This window comes from Pteropus alecto, unplaced genomic scaffold (genome assembly GCF_000325575.1).
Source record: "Pteropus alecto unplaced genomic scaffold, ASM32557v1 scaffold79, whole genome shotgun sequence".
NCBI lineage: Eukaryota > Metazoa > Chordata > Mammalia > Chiroptera > Pteropodidae > Pteropus > Pteropus alecto.
Genome location: NW_006494612.1, coordinates 12043103 through 12058779, shown reverse-complemented (window position 1 = coordinate 12058779; position 15677 = coordinate 12043103). Strand labels below are relative to the sequence as shown.

General features: G+C 35.6%; 1 protein-coding gene across 2 annotated transcripts in view; it reads left to right on the top strand.

Annotated features, from left to right (window-relative positions):
* MAN1A1 (mannosidase alpha class 1A member 1) overlaps positions 1-15677 on the top strand; it is a 142735-nt gene that overhangs the window by 109385 nt on the left and 17673 nt on the right. For both annotated transcript variants that reach the window (XM_025042462.1, XM_006926129.3), the window contains 2 exons: positions 9869-9992; positions 11969-12062. In XM_025042462.1, the coding sequence (XP_024898230.1) occupies positions 9869-9992; positions 11969-12062 (218 nt within the window). The remainder of the gene's footprint in view (positions 1-9868; positions 9993-11968; positions 12063-15677) is intronic.

Here is a 15677-nt window from a genome sequence, read left to right as displayed (position 1 = left end):
TGGCACCAGTCCCCACCCAGCTTCTACAGCCAAAAATCTAGAAATCATCCTTAATTCCTGTCTTCCTTCATCCACAAATTCGGGTTTTCCTGATAACTCTTACCTCCAGCCATAGCCTGAGTCCTTCCACATCCATTCATCTCTACCCTTAGCACCCAGTCCAGGCCACCATCTGTCTCTTGCCCGGATACCTGTTTGCTGTCTTACTTCCAGTCTTGCTCTCATATAGTCAATTCTTCTCCTAGAGTCCAGAGTATACTTTCAAATGTTCAAATCAGATTTCATCACCTTCTATTGAAAACCCTTGAGTGACTTCTCATTGCATGTGGAATAAATCCAAATGCTTGCTCTGGCCTACAGGCTCCTGTGTGATCTGCCCCTTTATCAGCTCCCCAATGTTCCTGTCACTAGAATCCCCTCACTGACTGAACTTCATCCACACAGCCAGCCTTCTGTTTTCATGCTTTGTAGAGTCATGCCCACCTTAGGGCACTTGCAGGAGCAACTCCCAGGTCTTCACTGACAGATTCTTTTTTATCTTACTGGTCTCCATTCGAAGATCTCCGTTTTTACTGCTGTCTTCCCAACAAGCCCTTCTAAAGCAGCTCCCCATCAGACTCTGTCACATCATCCTGTTTTATTTTCTTCTTAGTGCTTAACATTACAAGATAATTGTGCCATTTTTCACATTGGCAGTCTACTATTAACAGAAGTAGATAATCTTAAATTCTAAGAATGTACGTTGTTTTGCCCATAGGACCCAAGAGAGCATTTTCATTTTGAATAAGGGGGAAATGGCCCATAAACATTGTTATCATTCCTAAATTGACATTCAGGGGAAAAGGAGATACTTATCAAAGCTGAAGCTTTATTCTGTACAAGAGTAGCCCTACTCTGTAAATCCCTGGATTCTTCCTGCCAGTTCCTTGCTTTACTTCACAGCACTTCATTTTAGACCAAATCTTTTCAGAGTCGGTCTTACTTCGTCTGGTGTAGTTTGTCCTAAGTTCAGCCTCTCCCCTTCAATTCCAGATTCTTCTCAGAAATTCTTTGCATGATATCACCAAACCCTATGCTCAGCAAGTTAAGAACAGCAGTGTTTGGGGCCTAATTATTACATGAAATTCTCTGAGCCAGCAGTTTTACACTGTATCCTTACTGTCATGTAAAGCCCAAACTCTATTAGCAGAAGTAAAAAATGAAAGTTTTTTTCTTTCTTCCTTTTCCTTAAAGGTAAAATGAGAGTGATTATTATTTCTATTTTCAAAACACTATTCCGATGTTTTTATCTTAGCATTTTATGTTTTCTAACAAATAAAGTTACCAAATGCTATAATTTTTGATGTGAGCACTCATTTATCTGACAATTTCCTTAAGGCAAAATGTGAATGATTGTATGGTCTCAAGATACTATTCTATCACCATATATTTGACCCTTTTCCCCTTTACATATAGTGACGAAAGGAGATTTGACTTTGGGTGGCGAACACACAATGCAATATACATTTGATGTATTATTGAATTGTACGCTTGAAACCTATATGATTTTATTAACCAATGTCACCCAATAAATTTAATTTAAAAAAGATACTATACTGTTTTCATTTTACAGAGCTAAATACATTAAATAAAGACTTCAAAAAGCTACAGTTATATCCATCAACACTCATATATTTTGAACATTTCTTCTATGATATAGGTAGTTTTACTATCAAAGTTCCACCAGCCATTTACTTTGTACAGTTTACCCTTGAACAATGTGAGTATTAGGGCTGCCAGCCCCACACACAGTCGAAAATCTACATGTGACTTTGGCTCCTCCAAAACTTAACTACCAATAGCCTGTTGACTGAAAGCCTTACTAACATAAACAGTTGATTAACACATGTTTTGCATGTTATATGTATTATATGATGTATTCTTACAATAAAGTAAGCTAGGAAAAAGAAAATGTTATTGAGAAAATTATAAGGAAGAGAAAATACATTTACATTATTTATTGACAAGAATCCACATGTAAGTGGACCCATGCCATTCAAACCATGTTCGAGGGTGAACTGTACTTGGAAACAATTTTTAATGTTAATATCAGAATTAGGAGCCTACCAAAAGTTGAAGTCATGTAACCTACCCACTTTGATTATTCTTATTTTGTAATAGTTGTTAGGAGTTCAGTTACATTTTTTTCAGAATTTTTTTTCTATATACTGTCACAAAGGAATATATAGCTAATTATTCACAGCTTATCCTTTACATTGATTATGTTTTATATAAGAATGTCACTGAGGGGCCAAAACAGAATAGACATTGATTTTATTGTAGTAGTTCCTATTCTGTTAAAGATACCTGTCTTTATTGTTGAGATTTTCTCAACAATTTGTTCTTCCTTTTTATTCTTTTTTTCCATTGTCTTCTTTATTCTTTTGTCATGATTTTTCTGATCTTTATGTTTTTAATACTATAGTTGCCATACTGTTTTTATAACATAGTTTTCTACAGCCTCTAAACCATAAGTTGTAGGCAGAAGGCAGGGAAATGAGAATGAATTAGCTTGATCGCTTTATTCTCCAGCATCTGCTCCAAATAATCGAATCTGTTTGTTCTCATGCACATATTTGAGTGTGTGAGTGTGTGAGTGTGTGTGTATGTGTGTGTGTGTGTGTGTGTGATACTTCCTACATAAAAATTCAAAACTAAGAAAAGTTACCATTTTAAATTATAAAGTTGTTTAATTAACTAAGTTTCTTTTGGTTGGTTAGATTTCCATTAGATGTTAAGACAAATATCTGAATTTACAGCTTAAAAGAACACACTAATTATTGGCCCTGATTACCTAGGTATCATCTACTTTCTTAAACTTTCTTGCTGTTAATTTATCATTTGGGAATTTGAATAGCATTTGTAGCATTTAGCTAAATTTTCCTACTACAGGTTTCTTAATTTAGCATTTATTTTACTGATCTTGCCTTAAGAGCAATTTATTGCCCACTCTGAAGTATTATGATAACTAATTTATTAAGCATCAGGGAATGAATCTTTCTCAGTTAGTCCAAAGTGTTTAATATCAGGAAAAGACCTACAGTAAGGATCTGATGAGCTTCATTATAGAATATCACTGTGTTTCATATACCAGTCAAAGTTCACTTTCTTTTATTAAAAGTTAATTAGACCCACTTGATTTCTTCCCTAAAGACCTCTGAGCAATGCCCACAGGAAGAATAGAAATGATTCTCCAAAAACCGTTTTACCCCTATTTAAGTGCCCGAACAAAAATTTAATTAAATTGCCAGTGATACCCCAAAGCTTCAAAATTTCAGAGCAGGCTATCTTGACCATTAAAAAACCTTAGCAAGTTTCCTACGGTGTTTGATGGTTGCACTGCATAGTACTTGGCACATAATAAGCACTCAACAAAGTATGGTTGACTGACTCCATCTTACTTGCTGAGTTTGGCAAGATACCCACAAAGTGCTTGTCTTTTAACCTACTAAAAAAATTATTTTATATTATCCTTTTATACCTCAGAATTTCTGCCAAAAACTAACATCAGTTATGGCACAATTGATAGTGAGATGTTCTTTCCAATAGTAATCGCTCCATAGCTTCAGCGGCATCTTAAGATCAATGATGCCAGACTTTTAGCTTCCGTGGACCAAGTAAAATGTCTCCAATTACTGAGAGACTGGCCTTGGTTGCCAATGTTTTCATCCCATCAAGAAAGGACACCAAAAGAGAAAAACTACCTGCTATACCATTATTTCATCTTAAAAGAAAGAGGTAAGCTTAGCATCACAAAAATAGGAAGGACATAGATTCATAATAAAAGACAAACATTTAAATTGAGTAAAATTTAGCCTTCATAAAAATTTACTATCCTGTCCTTATTTTCCTTGTTTCACCATATCTCAGCTCTTAGAAATCACAACTTCAGACCACTTCAGGTTTGTGATAGTAACCTAAATGATCAGCCTAGAAAGGATGTTTTTTCTTAAATTGGCTATAAGAGGGTTAAATGATGAAACTAACTAATATAGATTATATTATCTAGATATGTTAGAGATGGAAACCAATGACACAACTCTGTCATTATTATTTTTTTTAATTAAATGAAACATATTGAGCACCCGTTTCTTGACACTGCCCTAGACTTAGGGATTACACAGGTGCCTAAAATAATCTCTGTGCCCGAGGATCTCAGATTCTTGTAGAAGAGGGCAATCCTGGACATTCCGGTTATGGAAAAAGACTGTAGAACAGAATTTAGAGAACTAAAAGCCTGGGTTCTGTAGTACTAATTTCATTTAGCTTGATCCACAGATTATTCATTGATCCATAGAATGAAAGGCAGACAGAGAGATGAATAAACAGCCAAATTTCACTAGTCTTGAATATCAAGTAATGTCTTGGAATGATGATATGTACTGAACTCTTACAATAATGGAACAATTGTATATGAAACCAAAAAAAGGGGGATGTCTGCCAAACTAATGTTAGTGAATTACTATTTCTGAAGATGCGTATACTATGCTTCTATTCCATCCTGAGTTTTATTAGAAAAGTGTCCGGATAAAACTGCTTGTCTATAGCTCCTCTCCTGAGTTTTAAAGGACTTGATGCAATCCATCAAAAGGACAAATGGATTTGAGATCTCCCAAGAGTTCTAGAGGCTACCAAATGTGGTGGGATATAACAGGCCCACACTGTAAAGAGAAATAAATCGATGCAGTGGACATTTATGCCTCTAATACACATTCCCAAACCCATCCTCATTATCAGTTTAGACAATAAAACTAACATCGTCCAGCTGGAATCTATGTAGACATTTTTGTGTGAATATAACTTAGCGTTTAAATTAGCTTCAATATCCATCAGTTGGGATATGTTTAAAGAAATTAGAATTTATCCAATCAGATACTATGCACTCAACAACAATAATGATGATATACATTGATTGCCATAGGAAATATCTATGAAAAATGTAATGTGTATTTAAACTAACACGTAGAATATGCCTTTATTGAAGTACAAAAAAGTAAATGTGTGTGGATGCCCACACACCACAAATGCACTGAAATGCTTCCTCATCAGTATTGCTAGTCTTTACCCAAACCTAAAGAAGATGTGCCAGTTTGCCCGATAACTGAGTAGAAACTGCATTCAGCTCTTCTGCAGTCTGTCAGTAGTTGTAGGCAAGGAGATATTACCCGAAGGACAATTGGAAAACAGAATTTTGGCATCTTTGGACCTCAAGCTCAGATTACTTATGACGTTAGAGAGGGCTTCTCACCATCTCAGTCTTTATAATTCCCAGCCTCTCCTCCAATCTTAGATAGTCAAATACAAGGACAGCAGTATTGAGGACAAGAATAAACTAAAATAATAATTATTCCATTTCAATTCTGTATAAGATAACTACCCATAACATGAAGCAAGATATGGCTAATTTTAAACATAATTTTAGCCCCTGGTTAAAAAATTAAATGTGGAAACTCTGGAGATGTAACTCACATGCTGCTGTTCAAAAGCTGAAAAGCCATGGTTTAAGAATTAATTCAGTCAAATGGCTGCCTTTCATTAGCCATTTTCTCCCTGCAGGTTAGCCTTGGGGAAGTTGTCCTCCCCAGTCAAATTTTCTATAGATGAGCTATAGTAGAATCTTAACTAGTTTTGGAATATCAGTCCCTGGAATTGTTGGTCCAACTCTTAGTGAGATTTTGGACTACAAACCTGAAAGGATAGCACTGTGTGAACCTTTTCAGGAATGAGGCGTTTGTAATAAGTCAAGATGAAATTGCTTAATCTCAAAATCGATTAGCTTTGGGAATATAGTTAAATGAAACAATAATTCATAAACTTTCTAATTAGTCTTTTCTAATTTGTGTTAAAATCCAAAAGGAATGATATTGGATTATCTGCTCTTTTGAATTAAATATCCCTGTGTGCCTCTCCATTTGCATACATGAGTAAGGCTTTACCATAATATACAGAATATGGAGAATTTTTCCTTCTAAAACTTGTTAACTTCATTTACCCCAAAGAGTAAACTATATTCTGGACTATGAACTTGAATGGAGTTTGTTTACTGATCAGCTAATCCAAAATTATCCAGGCATGAATCCTCAAGAAAAATTTTATTGACCTATTTCCCAGTTTGCATAAACTAGCAAGCAGCAAGGAAGAGTAAATTGAGAGTCATAGCTAGTCAAGACTGTATAACTATTTAATGTATTGTTTATATATTTCATCTGGCAAATTTTTTAGAATTGTTTCAGTTCTATAAATTCTTTATTTGTTGCATTTGGTTATACTAAGTAGTCAAATGTATTTGTTAATGATACGAATTGTATCTGGGTAGTCGCTATCATGTATAACTTTAGGTACTTAAATTTAAAATTATTTTGAAGGGATATACCATTAATCTAGAACAACCCTGCAGCTATGTGATTCATTACAAGCTCTAGGAAAAGAGTTAGCAGCTCTCTTGTGGGATTCAGATGTGAGTAGAATAGTGTCATTAGTCCTGTAGTTCCTTCCTCTGGTGCTATTAACCATTCCCAGGAGAGAAGGAAAAACGTATAATGCCCATTGCTTATCAGAGCTTTGAGGTCCGTAAATAATTATACCTTCTTGCTTTCAAGTACAGTAGGATGAGGAAGCATATTGCCACTGCTAATAAACTACATTCAAATTAAAGTCTCTAAAGTAACAAAATAGTGTTTCACACATGCAAAAGAATCATGGACACTCAGTTTTTTAAAGACGTTTCTAATTTCAATTGCCAAAATCAGTTTTTTTTTTGTTTCGATGTTTTATTTTCAAAGAACTATTACCTTCATAAACTACTGAAATTTTAAATTAAATTAAAAATTGAAATATATACATTTGAACCTTGAACATCGTGGGGTTGGGGCACCAATTCTCCACACAGTTGAAAATCCCTGTGTAACTTTTGACTCCCAAAAACCTTAAATACTAATAGCCTACTATTGATTGGAAGCCTTACTGATAACATGAACAGTCAATTAACACATAGTTTATACGTTATATGTATTATATACTGTACTCTTACAATAAAGTAAGTTAGAAAAAAGAAAATGTTAAGAAAATCATAAGGAAGAGAAAACACTTTTACAGTATTTATTGAAAAAAAAAATCTCCATAGTGGACACATGCAGTTCATACCCATGTTGTTCAAGGGTCAACTGTATTTTAAATGATACTCCAATTTAAAATGGAAGAACTGGAGATTGGAAAAAACAAAAGAAATGAAATTAGAGAGATACAAAAGTTTGAAGTTCTGTTTCAGGACTCCTTGAACCAAACACTTGGCAGCTCCCCAAATCATGTTAATTGCCTTTTTGTGTATACATTTCCATATGCTGACTCATAGTTTTGGCTTAAAATGCAGTTATTGTAACAAAACTGGGAATATTTAGATATTCTTTCCTTTTGTGCCTACCTTATGGAACCAATAGTTTCTGAACACAAACTTATTTTATCTATAAAATGTGTTTCTAAAATATTATCAGTGTTTGTAAAATAGAGATAAAATAAAGAACAGTATGACTGCCTTTAAAATATCATGATAATGAAACTGAAGTTAAATACATTTTAAATCCCCTACTCCCTCAGATGAGACTCATGTTGAGCCAGAGTTGTAGAAAGCTTAACCTTTAATATCATGAGATGCCCAGGGCACCTTGACCCCCAGACCAACCTGTCTAATACCCTGAACTGAAAAGAATCAGCCCCTGAAGACTGGGGAACCGGGCTAGGTTCCTCAGCACGCTACCCTCTTCCTTCTTCAGGATGAAGTCATCACTCCCTCTTACCCTGACATTGCCATATGTTGCAGCTTTGTGTTTAATAGTTTCTCTAGAACATAGAAATTTGTCATTCTGTTTAATATGCTTATTGATTTTAGTCAGCGATAGAATGGTTGGAATATAAAAAAATAAGATGTCATGACAACAAATTAATGACCAATTACCATGTGCATTTGCCATATGTTAATAAAATTTGAGAGTAGCTGTTTTTCCTATTTGGATGATCGGATATTCCTTTTATGTAAGCCAACCGTAAAAATAAAAACTGACTCACATTCTCAGAACTTAATAAATACCAGATATGTTCTAAACTGAATGACTATATGATTTTCAGATCGCTTTTATTTCTGCATACTTTTTATTAGGTTTACCATAAATCGGTATTTTGGAACAAAACCTAGATTTCGCTCTAAAAAGAAATCGGAAATAAGAGTGAGGCCAGCTTAGAAGTCAATACTGGTTGTCCTGGTTGTTTTCCTTTCCTTCAGCATTCCTCAGAATCTCTGCAGCAGAGGCAGTGACAGAACTGGAAGGGTTTACCCAGAGCTGTGAATGATATAAGACAAAAAACAGAAGGGGTTGGGAAATAAAGCAGTATTTAAATGGGGCCAACTTGGAAAGAGAGAATGTGAGAAGTCAACAAGTTCCCAAGACTTGGCTTCAAATGAACCTTGTAGCCTTCTCTCCTGCCACCTTCCATTCCCTCCACTCACCAAAATCAGGGGCTACCTCCACTTCCTAGCCTTTCTGCTATGTGTCTCTCCATGTCCAGACTCTCCCTCTCCCATTCTTTCCTCACTATTTCTTATTTATCCTTCAAGAATCAACTCAGGACTCTCCTTCTTGTAGGAGCCTTCTATGATTCCCACCATTTTGTATCACGTGTCCTGGCTGTAGGTACTCAGTGAACTCCACATATTTATCTTGGTATTTACCACATTCAACTGGAATTATTTAATGCTCAGGTCTTTCTCTCCCATTACACTATAAGGTCTTTGAGAAAAGAGTGATTTATTCATCATAACCATCTTGTAACCTGGTATCGTACATAGTCCCTGGCAAATAGTAGGCATATAATAAATGTGCATCTGAACTAAAACCAAAATGTGAGCTTTCAGCTTTCTGCAAGGAAATGTATTGATCCGAAGAATCATTGACTTTATTCTTTATTTGAATTATCACATATGTCTCGACATTTTAAGTGGCTTTCCAGAAATAAACTGTGCCCAAGAATATGACCATGTTTCAAGAGCCTCTTTAGGTGCATTTCTCTGTGTGCGTGTGTGTGTGTGTAAGTGTGTTTAAGACTAACACTTTTTAAAAAGCATTTCTCCAACATGAACCATAAGGCAATAATTTTTGAAGCTTCTGCTTTGACCCCTTTCAAACTTGAATTACATAATTTTTTTGATATTTTTGAGCATAGATTAAATATATCAGACAACAAATTAATGCCTTAGAAAATATACTTAGGACATAGGTAAAGTATTGTAAAGCAAAATATAAGAAAGGAAGTCCAGTAAATGGAAGGTTTGGAGAGGGTATGGCGTGAGTATATTACTAATGAATCTTTGAGATTTATCCAGTATCCAAGAAAAAATTGTATATAATGTGAGGATCTATAACTTTCATAGAATCTCAGGCTGAAATTAATTTAAATGCTCAAGTGCTTTAGGTGGTATTTGTGGCATGGTGGAGGTGTTTTGGTCTGATTTTGTTTGATATTCTACTTGGAATGGGTGTGCATCTCTATATGGCACCTGTACTTGTCAAAATATTTGTCTCTTCATCAACAGCAAGCACATAGCAACTTCTTTGTGACTTAAGCCAACACTGATTTTCAATTTGGAAATAGGAGTCAAAGCTTGAAACTGGTAACCAGTCAAAGACAACAATGCTGGATATTTTTAAATTTCCCGAGTGGGCTATTAGCTGAGGAGCCATTATTCAAAAGCTGTCTCTTTCACTGGTACTATTTAGAGCTGAAAAAAAAAAATGGAATTAGTCTAACCCATAACTCTTTAATCTCTTCTCTTCTTTAGTGGGATTGGAAGGAACTGGCCCTGGGCCTCAGGAGGCAGCAGTATTTTGGCAGAATTTGGAACTTTGCATCTGGAGTTTATACACTTGAGCCACTTATCAGGAAACTCCATCTTTGCAGAAAAGGTGAGATTCTCCACTACGCCTTGCATTGCAAAGCAGTGCTTGTGAGAAAGCATATTCTCTCCTGAGAGATTTAGTAATATTGGATGTGGAAAAGAACAGCCAAATTTAATATAGCTTTTAATGAAGTTTTCTTATGTGCAGCCTTTCATTTAACCAAACCGTAAACTCCTGGTCTTTCTCTGGCACCATTAATAACTCAGTGTGAGAGGGCCCAGCTTGCACTTCTGATTCTCTGCACCTCAAGTGGGTCACTTTACCTCTCTGAATTGTTTTTTCATATTTCAAAAGATATAAGGTTGTATGGACTATATGAACCAAGTATGTGAAAGACTTTTTAAACCCAAGGCATTATATAAATGCAAGGTAGCAATTGAATCAATTTCTAATTTTTAAGAAACAAACCTATAGACATTTGGATAAATTCATATTCACTCTATCATTCTGCCCTTAGCTTTTACCTTACTTCTCAGCTCCCCTTTACAGCAAAATTCCTTGGAAGAATTATCTCTGTTTGTTATCCCCTCTTCTTATCTGTCGCTCTCTTGAACACTTTCCAGTCGGGCTTCTGTCCCAGCTACACCTGTCACGGTGACCAGTGAGCACCACACTTCCAGATGCAGTCATTATTCTCACCTTTCATCTTCCTTGCCCTCAGCATTTGATGCATTCAGTCACGTCCATCGCCATGAGATGCTCTCTACCCTTTGCAGCAGGCATGGGATACTCCCCTGGTTTGCCTCCTTCCTTTATGAGTGCTCCTTTTTCAGTCTTCTTTCTGGGATCTTCCTCATCATCCCAACCTCTAAATATTGGAAATTCCTAGGTCTCTTCCTTTTATGTTCACTTACATTATTTCATCCAATCTCATGGCTTTATTATATACTATCTATATGCTTTTGACTCCAAACTTATAATTCTAGTCCCAACCTGTCCCCTGAACTCCAGACCCCATATATCCAAGTACCTATTCAATATTTCCACTAAGAGCTATGATGGACAGCTCCCACTTAAAATGTCTCTGACTCAACCCCTCAGGCCAGCTTCTACTCCAGTCTTCGCTATTTTGGTACCTGGCACCTAATTTACCCAGTGGCTCAGACCAAAATTCTTGAGATGACCCTTGTTCCTCTCTTTCTGGTAAACTTCAGGTTCAATCCATCAAGAAATCCTTGGGTTCTATCCTGTTAACCTTTGCTGCCACCCTGGTTCAAGATTCTATCATCTCTTCCCTAGACTCGGCAGTGGCCTCCTGACTACCCCTTCCTCTTCCTCTCTTGCACCCTAGTCATGCCGATACCGTAAAAACACAGATCTTCAATGGCTTCCCATCACACTCAGAATAAAATAAGCTCTCATGACCTGCAAAGCCTGCATAGTGTGAGCCTGGCTACCTGTCTTCCAGCTTCAGTGGCTGTTCCAAACCCACTCTCTTCTCAGGCTTTTGTAGTTGCTTCTCTCTCTGCCCAGGTAGTTCTTCCTCCAGTTTTGTGCATTGCTTGCTCCTTCACTTTTTAAAATTTCTGCTCAAACACTCTCTCCTCAGCCTCCCCAGACCACCTCAAGTAACAGTTCAACCTCACCACCTCACATCACTCTGTCCCGTTACCCTCTTGTATTTTTTTTCGTAGCATTATTACCACATGTTATAATACTTACATTGCAAATATTGTATTTCTTTGTTTATTATCTGTCTAATCCCACTAGAATGCAAATTCCAAAAGGGTAATGACTTTGTTTATCCACTGATGTATCCCTAGTTCCTTGTTTGGCATCTGGCTTATGGTAGATGAGAGTGACTATGTTCACTTACTGCCTATTATTTTTGCATGCTGGTAGCAACTATCTTTGTTCTAATTCTGCATCATTTAACACAACTTTTTTTTTCTAACATGGAAAAATGTAATCAAGAAAGAGAGAAGAATGGCACCAGAATTGTTTTTTATATTTGTGTAGTAACATTTTGTTTTCTATTATAGGTAATGAATATTCGAACAGTACTAAACAACCTGGAAAAACCACAAGGCCTTTATCCTAACTATCTGAATCCCAGCAGTGGACAGTGGGGTCAATGTAAGTCAAAGATTACTATTGTTTTAGCTCTTTATGGTACCCAGTATTGTTCTAGTAACAGAGCAAAAAGGCAGAAAAAAAACACAATCTTTTTGAGAGAATGTTTGGGAAAGGAGAAAGAAGGCATGGTTCCTTAAATAAATAGGCCTCTGTCGTAAGACAGAATGTTAAGTGTTACCAGAGAACTAGAGTGTTTATTTTTCATGTGAGCATGATGACACCAAAGCACTTGTAAAGCTATTAATCAGAAAGAGAAGATCTGGTCAAGGTAGTATGGGGATGTTAGCCTGTAACAAGCTGGTCGTGGGGAATAGAAGGAAAATTTGTTCCTTTGTGTTAATGACTCTCAGAGGTTTTTACAGAATAGTTAGATCATTCTACTACATAACATTTTCTGCCTGAATCTTTAAGGACTGAAAAATTGTAAGAGGAAACAGAGTATTTTCTCTACTTAATTTTAAGCCAGCAGATAAAGTTTCATGCCAGTAGAGTTACCTTCAGGATAAGAGAAAGTATTATGCCAGAAGCCTTCACTTGAGATCCTTACAGACTTTGACCAGGGGTAGAAAGATTCAGAGCAGTTGAAAGAAATGTTCCCAGCCTGATTTGGAGAAACAGTGGTAGATTAAGCAGCAACTGAGAGCAAGTGAAGAATACCAAGTAAGATGTCTAGCTGTGTCGAGTGTGTTAGAATGCATTAAAATTTTACTCTAATTTGAGTTTTTTAATTATATTTAAATATCATATTCTTAGATGGTTGTTCCTCACTGTTACATTAGAATACTTTTCTTAAAAAATAATTTGGTTGAAAGAATGCTAACATCTATGACTTTATGCAAATAGTGGCTAGGGAAGGCCTAGCTATTGAGACCGTAAGACCATAATCTAGGCTTCCACTTATCCTAAATGTGGGCTGCAGATCACTGGACATACCCTGAGACCTTTCAGGGGGTCTACAAGGTCAAAGCTATTTTTATGATAATACTAAGACTTTCCACCTTTTTAACTGTGTTGACATTTACACTTATGCTGCAAAAGCAATGGTGGGTAAAACTACTGAAACCACAGTAAGATCCATGTCAGGGGCAACACATAGTACTAATAGTGACTTTCTAAATCTTCACTGAAGGTAACAAACAAGCAAGCAAAAATGCCAGTTTCACTTATGAATGTTCTTAATGAATCAAAATAAATTATTGATTCTAATAAATCTAAGCCATCAAATACATATCTTTGTAATAGTCTATATGATTAAATGGAAAGTACACTCAAAGCACTTCTGCTGCATAATAAAAAATAATGGTCGCCTTATAGAAAAGCACTTGTGTGACTGAGTTGTGAGCTGAACTAGCCATTTATTGCTTCATGAGTCACCATATTCACTTGAAAGAACAACTAAAAACAAACTGTGGCTATTCAGAGTTGGGTAATTAGTAGACATTTTCTTGAAAATGAGCCTATCACTTCAAGGAAAACTGAAAGTATCTGTACCAATGATAAAATTTGAACTTCTAAATGAAAATTAAAATTTTGGAAGACTTGTATATGCTACCATGAGCTCATTGCTTTTAACCAACACTAATAGACTTTTCTGATGAGATTGGTGGTGTTATTGACAATTTTTTTTTATATTGTGTAATGAAATGTGTCAACATTTGGAAGCTCTGCATAATTCAGTGACCCAATATTTTCAAATGACCAATGCCTGATGTTACAAAATCATGTATGAGAAAAAGATCCATTAGAATTGCAAGATAGACCAATGACTTTTAATGCAACAGTACAAAAATTCATTGTGTTTTCTAATTCTACATTGCAACTAACTTTTAAAAAACTTCTACCTTTAAAAAAAACCACTTGTCAAGTTTTGTTGTAGCATCAAAGGAAAATACCCACAATAATCTGAAAAGACTATTAAAATACTCTTTCCTTTTTCAGCTGTATAACTGTGTAAGCCTGAATGTTCTTCATATATTTCAGCCAGAATAACATATAGTATGGAATGAATGTAGAACAGATATGTAATTCCAGCTGTATAGTACAGCAAACATTAAAGAGATTTACAAAAATGTAAACTAGTGTCAGTCTTCTCACTAATTACTTTTGTTTTATAAAATGTATTTTTATGAAAAAACTATAATGGGTATATTACTGTTATTTTACACAAATTAATAAAAATATATTAAATTCTATTTTAATTTCCAATATAGTAAATATCAATAGTACATAAATAAGTTTTATGGGGTACCTATTCATTTTTAAAAGTGTAAAGGGATACTCAGACCATAAAAACTTTGAAGATCACTAGAGTATTTGAGATAAAACAGAACTTAAGTAGCTTTCTAAGGACAAGATGAATAGATATGATTCTCTGAAAAGACAAGGATTTTTAGAGTTCTTCTCATGAAAGATTCAAAATTTGAATAAAAGTCTCTAGGATTTACTGTTTTCTTCCTGTCATTTACGGTTTAGAAGTCACTATGAAGAGGGACAAAAAGAGTCAGTTTTACTGGAACATCCTAGCTTCACCTTTTGGGCCACAAATGTGCTATGTTATTTAGCCATGATTCTTGGTACAAAGTGGCTTTTTATTTGGATTGCTTGTGGGTCAGTTTCCTGTTGGAAAAGCAAACAGGGTTGATGAGTCCCATGTCTCTCTTTTCCCCAACTCCATCCTGCGTTCCAGCCAAAAGGAAGACTTATTTTTTTATTCTTTAGTCAAGGCCTGCTTGGTCATATCCAGGTCGGGGCTTGTGCTGTTTCCTCAGCCCTTGTACCATTTTCTGATTCTACCAAGGCTCTGCTCAGTCACCATTTCTTCTGGGAGGCTGTCTTCAAGACCCAGATTGGAATTTGTTAGCACCCACTTTTCTCTACAAAGTGCCTTTTTATTTGGATTGCTTCCCCTGTCCCAACTCTTAGGGTACTCTCCTGTGACAGTCCTCTTCTTAATGATTTATATACTTATCTATTAACCTAGGGATCCAAAACTTTTGAGGGTGGTGACTTTGTCTTAGTCATATTTGTTAACCTAGCACACAGTATCTTGCACCTAGCAGTGTTTACTTACTTGAATTTCATGAATACCCATTCAATCTGTATCCAATCTATCTTTCTGCCTCTGCTTTTAATAACGGTTCTATTTATTCTCCTTAAACAGTTTGCCCCTGCTCCTCAGTGGTAGCTGAGAGGCAGCATCCAGTCCTGGTCACTGATAAAGAGATCTTGTGACTGTTGAGGACAAATGTGGGGATCTATGTCTATAGAAAGAGAAATTATCACCCTTCTTTGATGATTATAACAACACTAGTATACATATAGCGCTACTAGCATCACTGGGAGATTACGTTCAGAAGTTCAGATTTAGATGAAATTTATAAAATTAAAAAATGAAGATATTGAATATTTTTTGTCTTGATTCTTTTGCTATTTGTTTTGTTTGTTTCTCTTTTTAAGTATTAGGAATTCTCTTATGGGACCTATTTCTCTTAGGAAGAAAATAAATTACCCCCTTTAGAGAATAACATAATATTTGAGTGACTATAGTACACATTACCTTTAGAGCATTTGAGATTAAAAATACCACATATGCTCTTTCTAGAAGTGCGGTCCTTT